Source organism: Bombina bombina, chromosome 8, assembly GCF_027579735.1.
Source record: "Bombina bombina isolate aBomBom1 chromosome 8, aBomBom1.pri, whole genome shotgun sequence".
Taxonomy (NCBI): Eukaryota; Metazoa; Chordata; class Amphibia; order Anura; family Bombinatoridae; genus Bombina; species Bombina bombina.
Window position 1 is genome coordinate 20,026,145 of NC_069506.1, and position 20,092 is coordinate 20,046,236.

General features: G+C 35.7%; 1 protein-coding gene across 1 annotated transcript in view; it reads left to right on the forward strand.

Moving 5' to 3' along the window:
- The first annotated feature begins 1,320 nt into the window (after positions 1 to 1,320).
- Positions 1,321 to 20,092, forward strand: part of ETV2 (ETS variant transcription factor 2) — a 50,771-nt gene continuing 31,999 nt past the window's right edge. The window contains exon 1 of the mRNA XM_053690906.1: positions 1,321 to 1,566. Within this exon, the coding sequence (XP_053546881.1) occupies positions 1,321 to 1,566 (246 nt within the window). The remainder of the gene's footprint in view (positions 1,567 to 20,092) is intronic.

Sequence of the window (20,092 nt, forward strand, 5' to 3'; positions counted from 1 at the left end):
GGCGTGTTAATACAATTTTCAGCGGTCAACTCAAAAAGTCTCCCTTTTATTTGAAAGACAAATGTCCCATACAGTGTGAATCAATTAAAATATAACTTTTATTAAGCAATTGTAAAAAACAAACAATTACAGACCTGGATCGAGTTCTTAGTGACAGTACTGTGTACTCTAGTAAATACCTCCGATTCCCACTGTGGCGTTACTAGACGCGTTTCGCCGAAGCTTTCTCAATAGTCACTATTGAGAAAGCTTCGGCGAAACGCGTCTAGTGAAGCCACAGTGGGAATCGGAGGTATTTACTAGAGTACACAGTACTGTCACTAAGAACTCGATCCAGGTCTGTAATTGTTTGTTTTTTACAATTGCTTGATAAAAGTTATATTTTAATTGATTCACACTGGATGGGACATTTGTCTTTCAAATAAAAGGGAGACTTTTTGAGTTGATTGCTATACGTAGCCTCAGAGGAGGCGGACGAGTTAGGGAGCAGTGGTCTTAAGACTGCTGCTTCTTAACTCCTGGGGCATTGGGGCTGATACGGAGCATCTTAAATTGGCCCCAAAGGGTCCTGTAAGTTAGAAAAGATTAACATTATGCACTTGAAATGTTTGCATCTGCACACTTACAACAATATAGAACAACACTGCAGTAATGTAAAGCCAGGACAACCCAATAAGGATTAAGACATATTGATCTACTCTCCTATTTTAGGAATTTTGAAGGTGAGAAATGTTTGTCATGCACAAGAAATGACTGCAAATAAAAATATATTGTTGGTTTTTATAAAATGTTAGGTAAGGGCTGTATATGCTAAAATGCAAACTAGCAGGAATTTATGTTGCATGTTGCAGTACAGACGCATTCTGTTATTTTTTTTAGGGTAAACGTGCAACACAAATCTTTCTGCAAATCTAGATTTTTGCTTAGTTTCACTTTTACTCTAATAAATCTGGCACCAAAAATAACACAATGTTGCTGTACGCAGTTTCTATAACGAAGGCTGAATTACAAAAAAATGCACATGCCTACAAATAAATAAATATACCATCAATTAGCTAGGTACATATTTTACTATGACTGTGTGATTAACTGCAAAAGTATGCTCCAGCTCATTCTGTGTGTCTGGACATTACATTGGAGGGTGACAAGGATGGTTGTGTTGAGATGAATATATACAGAAAACCTATTTCAGGTAACTCAATTCTCCACGCCAGTAGCTGCCACCCTCGACATGTACCCTATGCAATTGCCAAGGGGCAGATGATAAGGGACAAAAGAAACTGCTCAAAACAGAATACGAATAAAAAACAAAATCAGGATATGATAAACCGGCTAAAGAGTAGAGGTTATCCCAAACATGTGATTCAAAGAGCCAACCGAGAGGTACAGGCTCTAGACAGAAAGGATCTGTTGTATGAACGATCCAGGGATTCCTCTATGACAAACCAAGGTGTAACTTTTGTTACAGATTACAGTACAGAATACAATCAAATCTGTAATATAGTCAAGAAACATTTCAAACTCCTTGTTGCTGATTATAAGTTGGTGGGCTGTACAGAGAAAGGGGTTAGATGTTCCTATAGGAGGAATAAATCCTTAGGCAATTATCCTTTCCCCACTGTACTTAAAAATCCCAAGAGAGTCACTAGTTCTTGGCTAACTAGTAGAGAGATGTGTGAGTACGAGCTGTAAAGCATGCAATTACATTATCATATCAGACTCTTTTACATCTACAGTCACCAATATGACATTAATTACTGCCTAAACTGCACATCCACCTTTCTCATTTACCTCGTCACCTGTGAGGTTTGTAAGGTCCAATATGTAGGACTCACTACACGTGACATAAGATCACGTATCACGGAACATCTTTCCATGATCAATGTTGGAAAGTCATCTTCTCCCCTGGTACAACATTTTGTACAAAACCATAACAAATACCCTACTAGCTTTAGATGGCCAGCCATTGGCAAAGTCACACATCCAAAAAGAGGGGGTGATAGACAAAGACTTTTGGAAAAGAGAGAACTGCTGTGGATTTTCAAGCTGTGCACTAGGATACCACAGGGTCTAAATGCTGAGTATGATCTTATTAACTATTGGGAGTGAAAGTACTTTTCACTTTGTGCCCTGCGGTGTCCTGGTGTGTGGCTTGAGAGTTTGCAGCACTTGGTTGATTGAATATACATAACCTTATCATTTTTCCTTAGTTACTTGTATGTATATGCTCCAGCGTATGCGCAATTATTGAATGTGTATTTTGTATAGGGAGAATAGTGGTCTCATACTATACCTGCTCTGTTCTTGCTCTGGTTAAGGCAGTATTTTAATATCTTATGAACCGATACTTTTGTTTGTGTAACAATGCAGTTTACTCATGAGATAGTATAATATGAGACTTGTGAGAGTGAGCTACAAACCCTTCAGATACACGAGTAAAAATATGGTTTGTGTACATATTGTACTTGACCAATTACCCCATTACACGCATACATGTATAAGATGATATATATTGTACTGCTTTGATATCCTTTTTCTGTTTTTATGTGCCATATGTACATATTCCCCTTTGCCCTTTGTTTTTTGCATATACATTATCACTATTACCATTTGTTGTATACATCTCTATTGTGGGGTTTATCACTTGCTTATACACGTCTTCGTATATATGCCATACATATACAGTATCTCCCAAAAGTGACTACACTCCTCACATTTTTGTAAATATTTTATTATATCTTTTCATGTGACAACACTGAAGAAATTACACTTTACTACAATGTAAAGTAGTGAGTGTACAGACTGTATAACAGTGTAAATTTGCTGTCCCCTCAAAATAACTCAACACACAGCCATTAATGTCTAAACCGTTGGCAACAAAAGTGAGTACACCCCTAAGGGAAAATGTCCAAATTGGGCCCAAAAGGTCAATATTTTGTGTGGCCACCATTATTTTCCATCACAGCCTTAACCCTCTTGGGCATGGAGTTCACCAGAGCTTCACAGGTTGCCACTGGAGTCCTCTTTCACACCTCCATGACAACATCACAGAGCTGGTGAATGCTAGAGACCTTGCGCTACCCCATCTTCCATTTGAGGATGCCCCAAAGATGCTCAATAGTGTTTAGGTCTTGAGACATGCTTGGCCAGTCCATCACCTTTACCCTCAGCTTCTTTAGCAAGGCAGTGGTCATATTGGAGGTGTGTTTGGGGTCGTTATGTTGGAATACTGCCCTGCGGCCCAGTCTCCGAAGAGAGGGGATCATGCTCTGCTTCAGTATGTCACAGTACATGTTGTCATTCATTGTTCCCTCAATGAACTGTAGCTCCCCAGTGCCGGGAGCACTCATGCAGGCCCAGACCATGACACTCCCACCACCATGCTTGACTGTAGGCAAGACACACTTGTCTTTGTACTCTTCATCTGGTTGCCGCCACACATGCTTGACACCATTGGAACCAAATAAGTTTATCTTGGTTTCATCGGACCACAGGACATGGTTCCAGTAATCAATGTTCTTAGTCTGTTTGTCTTCAGCAAACTGTTTGTGGGCTTTCTTGTGCATCATCTTTAGAAGAGGCTTCCTTCTAGGATGACAGCCATGCAGACCAATTTGATGCAGTGTGCGGCTTATGGTCTGAGCACTGACAGACTGACCCCCCACCCCTTCAACCTCTGCAGCAATGATGGCAGCACCCATACGTCTATTTCCCAAAGACAACCTCTGGATATGACGCTGAGCACATGCACTCAACTTCTTTGGTCAACCATGGCGAGGCCTGTTCTGAGTGGAACCTGTCCTGTGAAACCGCTGTATGGTCTTGCCCACCGTGCTGCAGCTCAGTTTCAGGGTCTTGACAATCTTCTTATAGCCTAGGCCATCTTTATGTAGAGCAACAATTCTTTTTCTCAGATCCTCAGAGAGTTCTTCGCCATGAGGTGCCATGTTGAACTTCCAGTGACAAGCATGAGAGAGTGTGGGAGCGATAATACCAAATTTAACACACCTGTTCCCCATTCACATCTGAGACCTAATGAGTCACATGACACTGGGTAGAGAAAATGGCTAATTGGGCCCAATTTGGACATTTCCACTTTGGGGTGTATTCACTTTTGTTGCCAACAGTTTAGACATTAAAGGCTGTGTGTTGAGTTATTTTGAGGGGACAGCAAATTTACACTATTATACAGGCTGTACACGCACTACTTTACATTATAGCAAAGTGTCATTTCTTCAGTGTTGTCACATGAAAAGATATAATAAAATATTTACAAAAATGTAAGGGGTGTACTCACTTTTGTGAGATACTGTATGTATGAAATTAAATACAGTGCTGCACACCACTAGTTTTTAGAGTGTGGGAAATATAATTATCCATTATAAATATATAGAATATTGTGTTTAGCATAGTGTAATTTAACAATAGCTTGATGTGATAGTGGAGTTGATATCTATTTACCTGTGGTATCTAATGTGTTAATTTAGACTAGGGGGTGTATCCCCATTTAACCAATAAGTGTCTTAGACACCCTTTTTAAGGTGATGATTGAGAATTTGTTTTAGCAGTTATAAATACGGCCTAGCGCCAAAACAAGTAGACTGTATATTGGATACCGTGTGCACCTTCCTTGGATTTGTATGAATAAAATGAAGTTTTACTTTACCGCAGTTTCCCTTTCTCTTTGGATGTTTATACAAATCAATAAACACAAACACACATACATACACACTCACATAAACGCATGCAAACACATACTTACACTCTACATACATGCACGCACACACACACACAAACATACACACTCACATAAACGCATGCACACACATACATACTTCACACTACATACACGCACACACACATAAACGCATGCACTCACATACTCACACACATACATACACACACTCTACATACACTGTCAAATAAACTCATGCACACACATACATACTCATGCACATACTCACACACAGACACTCACACCCACACACTACATACACTCACACATAAACGCATGCACACACTTTCATACTCACACACATACATACACACACTCTACATTCACTGTCAAATAAACTCACACACACACATACATACACATACACACCCACACATTACATACACTCACACATAAACGCATGAACACACTTAAATACGCACACACATACATACACACACACACTCTACATACACTCTCAAATAAACTCATGCACACATATAAATACTCATACTCACACACAGACACACACCCCCACATACTACATACATTTACACTTAAACACATGAACACACAAACATATATACACATAGTACATACACACACTTATTTCATACACTCACACGTAAACACATGCATACACACACATGCACACACTACATACACTTACACATAAATGCACACACTCACATGCATACCCACATACACACACACTAAATACACTCACACATAAATACACACACACACACACTAAATACACTCACACATAAATAAACATACACACATGCATACCCACATACACACTAAATACACTCACACATAAATACACACATGCATACCCACATACACACACACAGTTATTTTAAGCTACGTATGTTACTGCATTAGAAGTACTTTGAAAGATTGTTTAAGCTAAATTAACAAGAGAGTGATAAAAATGTATATGGCTACACAATTCTCTTGGGCACTGACCCTTATAATTACACTTAATGTATTAATTAGAAACATACGTTGGAAGACATTTGGAGCAGGTACCACAAAACTTCACACATCTGTACGTTTTATACCACCATGGCGCACTGCACACCATTAACTTATTGCTCTCTTAAGAGGGTCTCGTATATGTGTGAAAACCTTCCAGGACAGAATAAATAAATAAAAGAAATAAATAAATATTTATGTTACATTGGGTGTTGTATATATTTATACATTTCTGTATATATAATTTGTTTGCATAAAAATGCTAATAAAAAGATGGGGTTTTGTAAACATTTTATCAAACAAAAATGCATTGTTATCAAAAATTCAATATATTGACTATGTATTATTTGTGTCTAAACTGGTAGCAATGTCATAACTGTGCAATACCTGTAAGTGCACTTTATTTACAGCTACGTGCCCTGCACACCACAGGATTGTAATGTCAAGATTAAACTGAAATGGATTAGATAAAGCATGGATTTTAAGAGGCTTTTCATTTTACTTCTTTTATCAAGTATACTTCGTTCTCTAGGTATCTTTAGAAAGCATCTGTAGATGTGCTCAGGGGTATCAGTCTAATACTGTGAGCTAGTTGGTAACCGGTGACTGTGGGTTTGTCATTGACTCAAATTCAATCAGACAGATGTATGTTCTGTTAACAATGACAGAAAGGTTCTTTTAATTGTTAAAATCCTATAGTATAAGATTTTTGTTGCAATTAGTTGTATATATTTGCTGTTCCCATTGGGAATAACGGTAACAAATCAGAATCCTATATTCATCTGAAATGAATGCACACATGGATGAAATTGGGCCGAACTGAATGTTTGGAAACAATGTTTTCCCCCATGCACATGACTAGGTTTTTTTTAGGTTTTTTTTAGGTTTTTTTTAATTTGGGGGAAATAAATGAAAAGTAGCACAAATAGTAGATAGAAGAGTCACATATACCGACATATAGCATATAGCAAAGTGCAAATAAGGCTTTACACAGAATAAAATAAAAAGTTTACAAATAATTTGTCCATTCAAAAATAAAATACAGTATATACCATATAGCTTACTATTATATAAAACTTTAAATAGCCCTACAACAATACAGTAGCCACTAAATAAAAATACTCAAGTAGGTAACGACTTAAATAAATACTTCACATATCTGTTGTAGGGCTCTTTATTATATATTTCCCAAATTTTGGAAAAAAATAGAAAACACTAAATAAATAAATAATAATACATTTTTTTTTTTAAAGTTTTCCCTTACTGGACCGGACACCATATTCTCCGATATTATTTAGTCGTATGGAAGGCATCCAATCCATGGGGAGAGAACCTTTCAAAATAAGTGATAAAAAAGTGACCAAATTTGATTAAGGGCAATAAATTGAAGTTGAGCTTTGATTGGCCAAGCTAAAATTATTATTTTCCATTTAGTGAAAAAAGATTTTAATTGTGGCTCTGAAAATAGTTTTACATCATACAACTCTATTGCCATTTGCAAATGGAGAATATTGACTAATTTGCATATACTAGGAACGTTAGAGGCTTTCCACCTTTTAAGGAGTAGATTTCTTGCCACCAAGAAAGTAATATTTATCCAAATTTGCTCTCCCCTATTAGGCCTATCAGTGACTAGAAAAAAAATATGGAAAGACATCATAAAAAAAATGACTGATTAAGAAATTATTTAACCAAAAATTAACTTTACTCCAATACTGCTTATTTTTTGGGTAAGACCACATACAGTGCAGAATGTCGGCCTTATCTGCACTGCACATGAGTAAGTTTTAGTGTCCCTTTAAACATGTCCACAAAATCAGAATTCAATGAATCTAACCTCAGAGCACATCTAAAGAATAATACTTAGCAAAAGGGTTTACTAAAGCAAGAACTAATACATCTATGTTTGATCCCAACAGTTATAACAAAAACTGGTAACAACATGTGGTCATTATGCAATGTGTGGCAGAGTAGGGGTTAATTTAACTTCCTGGTTGTTTAACTCACTGCAGCCTAATAGGAACACAGTGTCCCTGGGACGCAAAGCAAGACAAGTGGTCATGGTCCAAAAGTTTCTCAATATTTTGAGAAGTACTGAAATATCTTTGGTCAACCACTTTCAATTATATTCCAAAATAAAGCACCAAAAATCTATAAAGATTTGTAAAGATGCAAACATTTAAAGGGACATAAAAGTAGAATTTAGAAAACACAGTAGTTATCTTGATATTTTTATATCATGTTACAATTTACAAAAACGCTTCTTTGCATCTGAGCTAGGTTTTCTAAAGCTCTCAACCAGAAGGCAAATAAGCATATAATAACAGAATCTATGCTGAGTATTTCAAATGCCACCTTCACGCCCCTTTAAAGTTGCATTTTGTTGTGTTAGATGTCATAATGTTGCTGTTGATATAGTAACAGTATATAACCCCAGCAGAGGTGTACTCAGGTTTTATCCTGCATGATTCTATTTATACCCCCTTTATACTTACCTTGCTTGCTTCCTTTTGCTATCCCTAATATCTTGTTGCCCCAGGCATTGTCTATATACAGTTTAAAGAGGCCACCACTAAAGGGAAATCAGGAGGGAAATTCTTATGTATAGGCTGATAAAACTCAGTCTTTGGTCCAGAGTGTGAATCAAATTCTAGGTACGAACATATCTCTTAACCCACAAATTATTCTCCTTAACCACATTCCACACCTCACTTGTATTTATCGCAAGAAATTGCTCCACATCATGTTAACCAGAGCTAAGGGGCTTATTCCAAGACTTTGGAAGATACAACAGGCCCCCGTTTTCTCCCAATGGATCTCAGAAGCAGATCATATTCTCACGCTTGAGAGGATGCACTATTGTTATATAGGAAAATGGGATTTTATAACTGATATACTATTTTTGTGGGAGCAAAGGCTACATAGTGTGGCAGGTATTTCGTAGCTAACTCATTTGTTTATATAATAATGCCCTAAAAATATGCACAATAATAAAGGATATTCCCTACCCTTACCCTATAACCTATTTGGTTCTGTTCCTCTCCCCTCCCTTTCTCCCGACCCTCTCCCCTTATTCCTACCTCTTTTATTTTTCTGAACATACCATTTATAACAAAATGTGGGTCTTTCTTCTTCTATCAGTACATAATGTATCTAACTGTTTATTGGTCTACACACCCTTATACACATGTATATATAAACAGTCTACACACCCTTATACACATGTATATATAAAAAGTCTATACACCCTTATACACATGTATATATAAAAAGTCTACACACCCTTACACACATGTATATATAAAAAGTCTACACACCCTTACACACATGTATATATTAAAAGTCTACACACCCTTATACACATGTATATATAAAAAGTCTACACACCCTTATACACATGTATATATAAAAAGTCTACACACCCTTACACACATGTATATATAAAAAGTATACACACCCTTATACACATGTATATATAAAAAGTCTACACACCCTTATACACATGTATATATAAAAAGTATACACACCCTTATACACATGTATATATAAAAAGTCTATACACCCTTATACACATGTATATATAAAAAGTCTACACACCCTTACACACATGTATATATAAAAAGTCTACACACCCTTACACACATGTATATATTAAAAGTCTACACACCCTTATACACATGTATATATAAAAAGTCTACACACCCTTACACACATGTATATATAAAAAGTCTACACACCCTTACACACATGTATATATAAAAAGTCTACACACCCTTACACACATGTATATATTAAAAGTCTACACACCCTTATACACATGTATATATAAAAAGTCTACACACCCTTATACACATGTATATATAAAAAGTCTACACACCCTTACACACATGTATATATAAAAAGTATACACACCCTTATACACATGTATATATAAAAAGTCTACACACCCTTATACACATGTATATATAAAAAGTATACACACCCTTATACACATGTATATATAAAAAGTCTATACACCCTTATACACATGTATATATAAAAAGTCTACACACCCTTACACACATGTATATATAAAAAGTCTACACACCCTTACACACATGTATATATTAAAAGTCTACACACCCTTATACACATGTATATATAAAAAGTCTACACACCCTTACACACATGTATATATAAAAAGTCTACACACCCTTACACACGTGTATATATAAAACCCCTTATGAAATTGCAGGTTTTTTAAATGTAAAGACAGGAAAAAAACAATGTAAATGTCAGACTTTCCATCTGTGAAGTGAGCCTTGATTACATAAGTCTAATGAGGGCTCTAATCACATTGTAGATCACACGTGTAGATAAACAACATACACCTGCCTTCAATGAAAGTGATTAAACCCAGAGTAAAGTCAGCTGGTGCTGTAGGATTTGCTGGAATGTTTGGGGTCCCATCCTACTGGGAGAGCCACAAAATGCTGCAAGAAACTGTGAAATCTTTTAAAAGTACCAATTAGGGGATGGATATCAAATAATATTGAAGGCATTTGTACTAGCTAGCTCTGTATGTATATAGCTAGCCAGACAATCATTTGTACATATATATATATTAAATGATATCAGTTTAAATATTAATACAGTACTTTAGCTTCTATAAAGTACTGTGCTCTTCCATGATGGAACCTAGATTTTCCTCTTATTTGTCTGTCCTGCAGAAGATAGTTAGGGATAGATATAAATCAGGCAAAACAACTATATAACAGAGTTTAATCAGAGCCTTGTTTGCACATTCTCTTTTATTGTGTTTTTTTATATCTGCCTGTAACTATCCTGAGCAGAAGAGATATATAAAGGGAAACATAGTAATGGTGGCACCAATTACTTTAAAAACACAGTGGAATTGAGACAATTTTCTAAGTTAAATTAAAGGGAAATTGAATAAAATAAAAGTAAAATGAAAGTATTTTACATTGTTTTACTGCAAATAAACATTTGAAATAACAATCTCAAACTGTTATATATATATATATATATATATATATATATATATATATATATATATATATATATATATATATATATGATCAAACTGATGTTATTGCAATGGGGGGGGGGGCTTCAGCATTGCTATAAGTGGGTAATAAACCCTACAAGTATTTAGAGTGTTTCCAAATTAATAACTGCGAAAAGGATGAGATGATCATAAAATTATCCAAACAATAACAAGGGACATTTATTTCTTGTAGAGGTGAAGCGAGAGGATGGGGAGCCCAGCAGGAAATGTAATGGGCTAAAGGAAAAACAACAATCCTTTGGTAAAGATGATACTTTTATTGGCTGTGGAGGAAGAGACCTGATCGGTACTAAAACGCAGCATCCATAAACCGTGCTCAGCCAGTAAAAGTATCACCTCTGTTCTAGCTTTTCCCTAATATCAGACGGTAAAATAATAAGCACTCGCTTACACTTTATGAGTTACTGGGTCTCATGTTTGTGAAGAGAAGTGATTGTTTATTTTAGGAAGAGTTTTACTGGTTTTACTGGTGTCCTCATTCTGTAGGTGGTTTGTCACAGTGCAAAGCTGAACAAAACAGTAAATAGGTTTATCAACCAGGAACATGTTGGTTTCATGATTTTAGTTTAAGCTCTTTATATCATTTGTGATAGGATATTGTGATAGCCCTGTTATAAGAAATCTGATTTATGATGGAAAGATGGACAGATAGACAGACAGATATAGATAGATAAATAAATAAATAGATAGATACATGATAGATAAATAAATAGATAGATAGATGGAAAGAGAGATAATAATGTATATAGATTGATAATAGATAAATACAGATAGACAGATAGACCAACAGACAGACAGACAGACAAACAGACAGACAGACAGACAGACAGACAGACAGACAGACAGACAGATAGATAGATAGATAGATAGATAGATGGATGGATGGAAGGATAGATAGATAGATGATAGATAGATAGATAGATAGATAGTGGATGGAAGGATATATAGATAGAAGATGTATGGAAGGATAGATAGACACATAGATAGATAGATAGATAGATAGATACATACATAGATACATAGATGGACAGATAGATAGATGATAGATAGACAGATGATGGAAGGATAGATAGATAGATGGAAAGATAGATAGATAGAAAGAAAGAAAGAAATATAGATAGATAGATAGATAGATAGATAGATAGATGGATAAATGAATGGATGGTTGGATAGATAGGTAGATTGATTATAGATAGGTAGATGCAAATATAGATAGATGATAGAGATAGATAGATGATAGAAAGATAGATGATAAATAGATAGATAGATATATAGATATATAGATAGATAGATAGATAGATAGATAGATAGATGATGGATGAAATGATGGAAGGATAGAAAGCTATCCATATATCTGCTTTTCTGTCTGTATTTCTGTCTCCCTATCTTGCTCTCTCTATATATAGTTGTGGTACCAATATATCCCAGGTGTTATTGTTTAAACTGTTAATCTACTGGTCTTATAAATGAGTGTACGAGTTATATTCAGGCCCAAAAGTCTTTAAAGGATTCACACATCAATAGAACCCTGAAATGAATACTGATTTTGAGCCTAAAAACCTGAGTGTTACAAAGATTTGATTAAAGTATTTATATGACCTAAGACCCAGAGCACATTGGGGCAAAGCACTATAAGATCAGATTGCTAAAGTGGAGTTACATTTCTCAGTGGATTTGGTAAAGTGTTATTGCTCTGTTAACACCAGGATATCAATCATGTTGGTCGGACTAAAAATAGCCCCAGTCTGGAACTAAAAATAGCTTCATCTTAAATCTCATTTACATATAGGCAAACGTGTCTGCTAATTACTCCTGGCATAGAGCTAAATATAATTCTAGGAAGTATAAACAGGCTGTAAATATTACACTGAGTAAATATCTACTTATAGATTTCAAAGAATCACTTACCCCAACTGCTCCAGATAAAAGCCCCTGTTGCTTTTTGTTAGGTAAGAGGCAATATTATCTCTGGTTCAGGTATAGATACAGAATCTTTAGAATCTTTCCATTTGTATCTATTCTAGACTGCAAATCGGCTAAATTGCAGATGTTATGTGTTAGGATAAAATGTAAAAATTATTTATTGCTTAGCTACAAACTCTCCAAGTACATCATGCTTTCATTTACCAGTACATAGTATACAATAATATATTACATATGCATACGGTATCTAATAATATCATAATCTAATGTATATAATACACTTAAAAATCCTATCTTTTAGAACAAATAAGCATGAATTTAGCCTTTACCTATATTTAGCATTGAGTGGACAAGGAACTTTTTTCTCTCAGAGTTTCTAAATAATAAACCACAATGATATATTTCTACTACATATATACACACTATACACATACATATACACTACACGTACACATATGTACACCACACATACACACACATATACATGTACACAGACTACACACTACACACATACATATACACTACACGTACACATATGAATACCACACACGTACAGACACACACGTATACATATGTACACCACACATACACACACATATACATGTACACAGACTACACACTACACACATACATATATACTACACATACACATATGAACACCACACATGTACAGACACACACGTACACATATGTACACCACACATACACACACATATACATGTAGACAGACTACACACTACACACATACATATACACTACACGTACACATATGAACACCACACACGTACAGACACACACATACACATATGTACACCACACATACACACACATATACATGTACACAGACTACACACTACACACATACATATACACTACACATACACATATGAACACCACACACGCACAGACACACACATACACATATGTACACCACACATACACACACATATACATGTACACAGACTACACACTACACACATACATACACACTACACGTATACATACACATATGCACACCACACATATACAAACACACACACATACACACTATTCACAGGCACAGACATGCAGACACTTCACATGCACACACTCTATATACTACACACTACACATGCCCAGATACACACACACAAATATACACACTACACTTGCACACACACTACAGCCGTACACACACTACACACACACATAGACCATATACACACATACACAAACACATGAATACACACAACACATGTACACACACAAACGCATATACACACAACACATGTACGTACGTACATACATATATACACACATGTGCACACATGCACATACACATACACACACATACACTCACACACACATAAACATGTACCCAGTCTACACACCTACACACATACATACACACTACGTACAAATACACATACACATATGCACACCACACATCTACAGACACACACACAAATATACATACTACATTTGCACACACACTACAGAAGTACACACACTACACATGCACGCCACACATGTACAGACACACACACACACAAATATACATACTACATTTGCACACACACTACAGAAGTACACACACTACACATGCACGCCACACATGTACAGACACACACACACACAAATATACATACTACACTTGCACACACACTACAGGTGTACACACACTACACATGTACAGACACATTCTACACAGACACACACACACACCACACACAAACAAATATACATACTACACTTGCACACACTCTACAGATGTACACACACTACACATGCACAGACACATTCTACACAAACACACACACACACACACACATATACTTACTACATGTGCACATATGCACACCACAAATGTACATACACATGCTACACAAACACACACACACACATATACTTACTACATGTGCACATATGCACACCACAAATGTACATACACGTTCTACACAAACACACACACACACACACATATACTTACTACATGTGCACATATGCACACCACACATGTACAGACACGTTCTACACAAACACACACACACAGACACACACACACATATACTTACTACATGTGCACATATGCACACCACAAATGTACATACACATGCTACACAGACACACACACACACCACACACACATATACTTACTACATGTGCACATATGCACACCACAAATGTACATACACATGCTACACAGACACACACACACACCACACACACATATACTTACTACATGTGCACATATGCACACCACAAATGTACATACACATGCTACACAAACACACACACACAGACACACACACACATATACTTACTACATGTGCACATATGCACACCACAAATGTACATACACATGCTACACAGACACACACACCACACACAAACAAATATACATACTACACTTGCACACACTCTACAGATGTACACACACTACACATGCACAGACACATTCTACACAAACACACACACACACACACACACACATATACTTACTACATGTGCACATATGCACACCACACATGTACAGACACGTTCTACACAAACACACAAACACACACACATATACTTACTACATGTGCACATATGCACACCACACATGTACAGACACGTTCTACACAAACACACACACACACACACATATACTTACTACATGTGCACATATACACACCACACATGTACAAACACGTTCTACACACACACACATATACTTACTACATGTGCACATATGCACACCACAAATGTACATACACATGCTACACAAACACACACACACATATACTTACTACATGTGCACATATGCACACCACAAATGTACATACACATGCTACACAAACACACACACACACACATATACTTACTACATGTGCACATATGCACACCACACATGTACAGACACGTTCTACACAAACACACACACACACATATACTTACTACATGTGCACATATACACACCACACATGTACAGACACGTTCTACACAAACACACAAACACACACACATATACTTACTACATGTGCACATATACACACCACACATGTACAGACACGTTCTACACAAACACACAAACACACACACATATACTTACTACATGTGCACATATGCACACCACACATGTACAGACACGTTCTACACAAACACACACACACACACATATACTTACTACATGTGCACATATACACACCACACATGTACAGACACGTTCTACACAAACACACAAACACACACATATACTTACTACATGTGCACATATGCACACCACACATGTACAGACACGTTCTACACAAACACACACACATATACTTACTACATGTGCACATATACACACCACACATGTACAGACACGTTCTACACAAACACACAAACACACACACATATACTTACTACATGTGCACATATGCACACCACACATGTACAAACACGTTCTACACAAACACACACACACACATATACTTACTACATGTGCACATATACACACCACACATGTACAGACACGTTCTACACAAACACACAAACACACACACATATACTTACTACATGTGCACATATGCACACCACACATGTACAGACACGTTCTACACAAACACACACACACACATATACTTACTACATGTGCACATATACACACCACACATGTACAGACACGTTCTACACAAACACACAAACACACACACATATACTTACTACATGTGCACATATACACACCACACATGTACAAACACGTTCTACACACACACACACACATATACTTACTACATGTGCACATATGCACACCACACATGTACAGACACGTTCTACACAAACACAGACACACAGACACACACAGAAACACGTGTAACCCACTTAGACTATTAAGATATTGCAGGAGAATAAATAACCGGGCCCTACATGTCCAGCAAAAAACTAAAGTTATTCAGCAGAATGTAGCTCTCTCTAGTAACGAGCAACCTAATCATTTCTATCACTCATAGACTCCTGCTGGAAAGGGGACCATAAGCCAGTTAGACTGTTTGTAGATAATGTTATTTATCTGATGGGACACTGTCTGCACAGGGCATGTTCCTTGGAGTCTACAGAGTTTTTGGGTGGAAAACCCATCAGTAATTTATTGGGTGCTATGTAACAGGCTTACAAACTCTATCAGGAATAAACAGATAATGTGTCTTTAGCACCTGTGTATTAACCTCTGTTCTTTCAGAAATAGACATTTAGGAAGAGGTTTGACTTCTCGGTCATTTTATGAAAGTCTTTTTTTTTATTGGAAAAGCCTCTTCATTCTTAAGTAAAATGTAATGCAATAAAAAATACATTTATTTATAAGAGCATTTTATTACTGTACAATGTGCATTGTTAACCCTTTAAAGTAAGATAAATACACAGGAACTAGATGCAGTCACACATCAGTCCTGAGCACCACACAGTCAGTGGCCTTTTCATTTTATTACAGACATAGAATGTTCCCTTAATGCAGTGCTTCTGTTACCAAAACTGTAATCCTTTGAGTTACTACATAAGTTATTTAAAGAGATACCAAACAGTTCTTCTTTAAATAAACAAAAAAAGAAACAGATTTTGTTAAAACCAGCAAATTACTTATAGTAAATGCAAAATGAGCACTTAGAAAATCTCAGTGTAACCATTGCCTTTAGTGAGATAAGGAAGGTACCATTGTGACACTTAATTTCTACTGTCACATGATTTGTGCAGCAGAATGATGAATAAGACATATTGCAATGATTTTTGTTAAAGGGACATGCAACCCACATTTTTTTCTTTCATGATTTAAATAGAGAATATAATAAAAAGAAAAAAAAGTTTCCAAATTACTTGTATTATCAAATTTGCTTTGTTGTTATTATTTGTTGAAGAGATATCTAGATAGGTAGCGTGCACATGTCTGATGCACTACATGACAGGAATTAGTGCTGCCCTCTAGTGCTCTTGCTAATGTGTAACATTGTTGCAAAACTGCTGCCATATACTTCAGCAGACACGTGCACACTCCTGAGCTTATTTTACTGTTTTCAACAAAGGATAACAAGAAAACAAAGAAAATGTAATAATAAAAGTAAATTAGAAAGTTGTTTACAATGACTGTTCTATCTGAACCATGAAAGAAAAATATTGGGTTTTATGTCCCTTTAAGCATAATCCACTGAATAGTTCTTTCTTATTACAGCAATGAAACAGACTGTTGTATATCTCTTTAAGGAAAGTACTCAGGGGTCTCCCCTTAGAGCGTGATGTCTGTGGAACAAGAAGGCATCAGCTATACCTGTCCTGGGTAGCAGTTTTAGGGTGATAGGGAGATCTTTCAGTTCTGGGGTGTTAATGAAGCTGATTTGGAACAACTGTTGGAAATCTGAAAAGTTTCAATAGCTGAATTATTTTTTAAAACCCAACTACAGGGAGTGCAGGGGGGGCTACCCAGAAAAACAGGAATCAGAGGTCACAGTAAAGCTAACATATAAGGGGGGTCTGATCTGTGTCTTTTATCAATTTCATTTTTATAACATTTAGTTAAAAATAAATCTCCAGTAATATTAGCTTGAGTATTAGTGTTGAAGAAAAGGTTTCTTGAAGTTGCTGAGGAGTTTTAAATATTTTTTATTTAGATACAATTTAAACTGTATACCACATTTGGACATGATAATACAATAATAACTTGTCCTTAGTCTCTCTCTCTCTTTATATATATATATATATATCAATCCATTATCTATCTATCTATCTATCTATCTATCATCTTTCTATTTATTTTCTATCCATCCATCAATCCTAATAATTTTCTGTCTGTCTATCTATCTATCTATCTATCTATCTATCTGTCTGTCTGTCTGTCTGTCTATCATCTGTTTATATCAGTCCATCTAATAATTATCTATCTATCTATCTGCCTGTCTGTCTGCCTGTCGGTCTGTCTGTCTGTCTGCTATATATTTATATTCTATTCTTCCATCGATCAATCCTTCTAATGATTATCTATCGATTGATTGGTCGATCAATCTATCCTCTGTCTATCTATCTGTCTATCTATCTATCATCTATCTATCTATCTATCATCTATCTATCATTTATCTGTGTCTGTCTGTCTTTACTTAACAATCATCTATCTGTTTGTCTGTATTTTATTTGACTATTCAATAAAATCTAAAACTCTGCTTACAATTTTGTTTCTATTATAAGTTAATCATTTAGTGAATTAACTGTTACTTGTATAATATCCAGTTATAAGAATACTGGATGTGTAGATTAACAAATCCAGTTACTTTTACTGTTAAATGGAAATTTCCCTTTGACTTGTGTTCTTTGAATGCTGTAATTTAGTAATATAATTTGAAACCACTTCCAGATCATTTGTCAATGAGACTTGTTCCAAAATAAAACGTCACTCCCTAAGTCTGCTGGAAATATCCATCAAACAACTCTTTTACTGCAGTAAATTGTGGAAAAAAAACTTATCTAAACATAAGTCCTTTTAACAGGAGTTCCTGCGGTTTAGGGGTCAGATGTAGCAGGGGGGTGGGAGGGGGCTGAGCGTGTGCCTGGGGTGAGGGGAGGCTGAGACTGCTGAGAGGACCCATGTGCCTTTGATTCTCATACTAAACTCATAGGGCTAGATTACGAGAGGAGCGATATTTATTGTTCCTGCTCACGCGTTAACTCCGCTAGAAGCGTGTGCGTCGGATATTTCTCATATTACAAGTTGAAAGTAAAAAGCTTTTGCTTGCACGCTAACTTGACATGGGGAAAAAGCCGAACTTCGACTAAATTCAATTATGTTTACAGCGCTGCGGAATCTGTTGGCGCTCTACAAATACCTGATAATAATAATAATAATAAATGCAGCCCCAAAACTAAAAAAAAGCAAAAAAAAAACAAAAACCCTACTCATACTCACACGCTAACCTGATTTTCTTAAGTACGCAAACCCAACATGAATATTTTAATATTTCACATTCCATTATTGTTCACATCGAAGAATATGTTCTATTCATAAATACATATTTCTACATATATTTGATTTTACTTTGGTCAAATATATATCTATACCAATATATATCTATATCTTATATATACTGTATATATATATATATATATATATATATATATATATATATTTATGATTAGATATAGGTATATATATATATATATATATATATATATATATACAGGAATATCTATTTTAAAATACTTAGAAAATATTCCCCTATGTGAAGAACATTGGAATGTATGTTAATACATAGTTAAACACTTTATTGAATATGAATATTGCATAAATATGATTTTACAAGTTTTCATCTACTTGACCGTAAAGGGCTCCCAAGCTCATATATATATATGTCTATATGTGTATACATATGTATTTATGTGCTTATATGTGTATACATATGTATTTATGTGCTTATGTGTATACATAT